Genomic DNA, 3,931 nt, shown 5'->3' with positions numbered 1-3,931 from the left:
CACCGCGGCCCACACGGCCACCCCCCCTCTTCCGGCCCCAGCTGCCCTGCCGGTGGCTCCTGGGGACACACACTCGTCCCCAGGGCCTCCCACCACAGTCAGGACAGACTCCCTGGGGAAGGCCCCCCCTGCTGAGGGCACAGCCCCCGCCAGCCCCACCCTGCACCCGGAGGAGGACGACATCCGGAATGTCATAGGTGAGCGCTCCACCTGCCTGGCCGGTCCGCTCAGGTGAAAGGCTGAGCCTCGCGATCGTGGGAGCCGGAGGCTCGGGCTGAGCCACAGAGAACGGGCCTGTGTCGTGCCCTTGGCTGCGACCAGCTTCACACCCGGGTCCATGGACCCAAAGGGCCGTCCTTGGTCAAGCGCATGGGAGCCAGTGGGGCCACGGCCTGGCTCCACAAGGTCTGCAGCCACGCGCCCGGCGCTTCCTGTCCTGGGCTGTGTGGTGGGCAGTGGCAGTGGGTCTCGGGGACTGGAGTTTGCTGAGGCCCAGCAGGTGAGGCCTCCGGGTGACGGAGGGCAGTGGGGGGCCCAGGGGATGGCGCTTTCTTTTCCTCTTCCTGCCGGGGGGCGGGGGGTGGGGCGGCAGCTGGCCATAGCTGGGCCGTCCCTCCGCATGGACAGTGTGAGGCTGCATCTGCTCAACTTCTGCGGGCAGTCCCTGAGCCCAGCGCCCACAGTCCCTTCTGCCATGGAGTGAGCGCCCCAGGCCCCCTTCTCCACCGACTCACCTTGAGGTGGAGGGACAGTTTGCCCGGAAACAGGAACCTGCCCCTGGGCCTCCGCGGCGGCCCTCACCCGGCTGATGGTGTTTGCCGCCTGGAGCCCCTTCCGTGGCCGCCGTCTCCGCCACCCGCCCAGCCTGGCCCCACCCGGGCCTCTGCCCGCCCCTCCCTGGGGGTTGCTTTCTGGTGTGACCCCAACTGGGTCCTCGGGGCTCTCCGCTCCCTCCAGCAGTTTGGCTGAGAAGCTGAGGACCTGACGCCTGTGGTGTCCTGGCGGCCAGGGCCGCGGGGAGCAGGTGGGAGGGGACATTCTCTCTCGTTGGTCAATGCCCTGTTCAACTAGAGGGACAGCGTGAGGGGGGCCCGCTCCAGGACCGCCCACCGGCGCTGCCTCGTGCATCTTCCGTTTCCCTTAACCCGAGGGGGGAGGTCGCTGTGCGGGTCTGGTTTCCGGAGTCGCCGTTCACTGCCCGTCGCTGTCGAGTGCCCATCGCTGGTGTGGGTGACATTCCCTTTCCAGAACCTTCTCTGCAGGCCCGAGCCTGTGCCTGGCTGCTTCAGACCACCGGGCTGCGGGCCCAGTGCCTCTCACGTGGCGTCACCCGGCCACTGGGTGCTGCGCGATGGCTGCTGGCTGGGTGACGAGCGCACGGTTTTGATTGGGGCTGAGGCGTGCGGCTACGTTAAAAGGAACATCCTATCCCACGGTTTCCAGACCCGATGCTGTGACCTCCCAAAAGGCCGACCCTTTCCTCAGGGAAACTGAAACCAGAGAAATTCCAGAACCGACCTCGGCTGTTTAACGAGCGTCAGGGGGAGCCCGGCTCCAGGTGGGAGGAGAGGCCATGGGCACGGGCCGGGGCTGCGTGGGCGACGCTGGAGGAAGCGGCTGTGCCCGGGGCCCAGGCAGCGGACAGACCGGGAGGTCGGCAGCTCCTGGCTCAGTGGGGCCAGGTCGGAGGAGCAGAGACAGTCGGCATGACAACAGCAGGGCGGCCTGGGTCTCCATAGGCTGGGAAACCCCATGACCATGATCTGGGGGAGAAAGTCTCCCCCACCCAGCACCAGCCTGGGGAGGGGGTACGCCCTAGGCAGGGACCCTGCTGGGCACCCAGACTAGAAACGCCCTCGTCGCTGCCTAAGTCCCCTGCCCAGCAGCTCCCCTGGCCCTGGGCTCGCCTGGACACCTCACGGCCCCTCGAGCCAGGCGTTGCCAGGTGAGGGTGGTATGTGAGCAGTGCCCTCCCTGGAGGGGGCTCACCCCAGGGCACAGGACGCCTGGCTTCCCGGCTGGCTGTTGGGCGTCAGGAGGGAGGTGTTTCCCACCCGAACGTCCATTTTATTGTCAAGCAGATGAGCTCGGTCGGGGGACGAGGCTTTGGCTGGTGGTTCTGCTGATGGTCTTAGGGGGACGGGTCCCTCTCCACTGTCCGGCCAGGGCCTAAGCCCCCTCCAGCTGCCTGCACCCTGTCAACGGCCCCCACTGCGGGGTCCGCCAGGAAACAACCACCGTCCGCTTGCAGCGCCTGGCTGCCCCGTCCTGACCGCGGGGCTCCTTCCTGGACCACTGATGGGGAGCAGAGCCACAGCACAGACTGGGACAGCTTGGAAATGGGGGTGGCCTGGAGTTGTGAGAACCTGGAGCTGAATGTCAGGGAGCAGCTGTCCTGCCCACAGGGCCCGCCTTGGCCCAGCCCTGATGGCGGGTGAGGTGTCCTGGGTCTGGTTGCCAGGGCTGGCAGAGTCTGACACCGGCTCTGCACCGGCCTTTCCCCGTCGGCTCAGACGCACGGGTGCAGCACGATGAGCGTGTGCCTGTCATCATGTGTGCCCTCTGTCACGTGTACTCTCTGTCGTCACGCGTGGTCTTGGACATTCAAGCTTTTCAGGCTTTCGCTCGGCCCAGAGCCAGCTTGTCCTCGTGCTGCGAGGCCTCGACTGGGCCCCAGGTTGCTCCAAAGAGCCGCGCGGGGCATTGCTGAGCTGCTGGCCCATGGAGGCAGACTGACCTCAGCAGGAGCCCAGCCCAGAGCAAGCCGCTGCCCGCTCCCCGTGCAGGGCACAGGCTGGAGGATCCAGAGGGCTGGTCTCTGGGCCCCAAAAAGCCTGGGCCGAGCCTCTGGGGCAGCTCAGGGGCTGTGGACGGTGCTCCTGGCCACCACAGCGTCCTCGCTCGGGGCACCGTCCTACTGCCCTGTCCTCACCGAGCCCCAGGCGTCGGCCTGTGCTGGGGGGGCCTGCCGAGATGCAGGGTGCCTGTAAGAAGAGCACCCGGCGCCGTGGGAGAGGCTCTGGCATCGGGAAAGGACACAGCGAGGCCCACAGGGACGGGTCTGAGGGGAGAAGTTGGTGGCAGCGGCAGCGAGCGCTGGGGATGGCGGCCCGGGAGGCCCTGGCGCAGCAGAGCCCGAGCAGAGCGAGGCAGAGAGCGTCGGGGCCGGTGACTCGGGGCTGAGCCGGCTCCGGAGTCCAGACTCCAGGAGGAACTAGCCACAGGCTTGGGGGGCTTTCTGCCCTCACCCGACCTCTCTCTCCCTCAGGAAGGTGCAAGGACACGCTGTCCACCATCACGGGGCCCACCACCCAGAACACATACGGGCGGAACGAAGGGGCCTGGATGAAGGACCCGCTGGCCAGCGACGAGCGGATCTACGTGACCGACTCCTCGTACGGCAGCACCCTGGTGGAGTTCAGGAACCTGGAGAACTTCAGACAGGGTGCGTGCGGGCCCGCGGCTCTCCCTCCTCTGTCCTCTGCGCAGTCACGCTGGCCTGGGTGTGCCGTGCACGAGACGGGGCCTTCTCCCCCCACCTCCCCCACGGCCTCAGATCCCACGTCTGCCCTCCCTCACGCCCCTGGGACGGGGGCAGCCTGGAGTCAGGACCTCCTTTCCCGCGGCCCTGAGAGCTCGCCACCACGCTCCCCTGGGGCCGAACCTGGGTTCCCGGAGCAGCAGTGAGGCGAGTGGCCAGAGCCATTTCTATGGGACAGATGAGGCTGCTGGGCCGTGAATGTAGAAAGTGGGGGAGCCACGACAGACCGGGGTGCAGACCCCTTGCTCGTCCCCGCACCCTGGGCACCGCATGCTGAGCCCGCCTTGTCCCCGCAGGCCGCTGGAGCAACTCGTACAAGCTGCCCTACAGCTGGGCGGGCACCGGGCACGTGGTGTTCGGGGGCGCCTTCTACTACAGCCGCGCCTTCAC

At 67.8% G+C, this 3,931-nt stretch overlaps 1 protein-coding gene across 1 annotated transcript in view; it reads left to right on the top strand.

Moving 5' to 3' along the window:
* The window catches only part of OLFML2B (olfactomedin-like 2B), a 24,258-nt gene that overhangs the window by 19,621 nt on the left and 706 nt on the right, over nucleotides 1-3,931 (top strand). The window contains exons 8-10 of the mRNA XM_005880526.2: nucleotides 2-197; nucleotides 3,269-3,445; nucleotides 3,838-3,923. Coding sequence (XP_005880588.1) covers nucleotides 2-197; nucleotides 3,269-3,445; nucleotides 3,838-3,923 — 459 coding nt within the window. The remainder of the gene's footprint in view (nucleotide 1; nucleotides 198-3,268; nucleotides 3,446-3,837; nucleotides 3,924-3,931) is intronic.

The sequence above is a fragment of the Myotis brandtii genome, unplaced genomic scaffold (genome assembly GCF_000412655.1).
Source record: "Myotis brandtii unplaced genomic scaffold, ASM41265v1 scaffold64, whole genome shotgun sequence".
NCBI classification, from domain to species: domain Eukaryota; kingdom Metazoa; phylum Chordata; class Mammalia; order Chiroptera; family Vespertilionidae; genus Myotis; species Myotis brandtii.
This window is presented reverse-complemented; position numbering and strand designations above follow the sequence as displayed.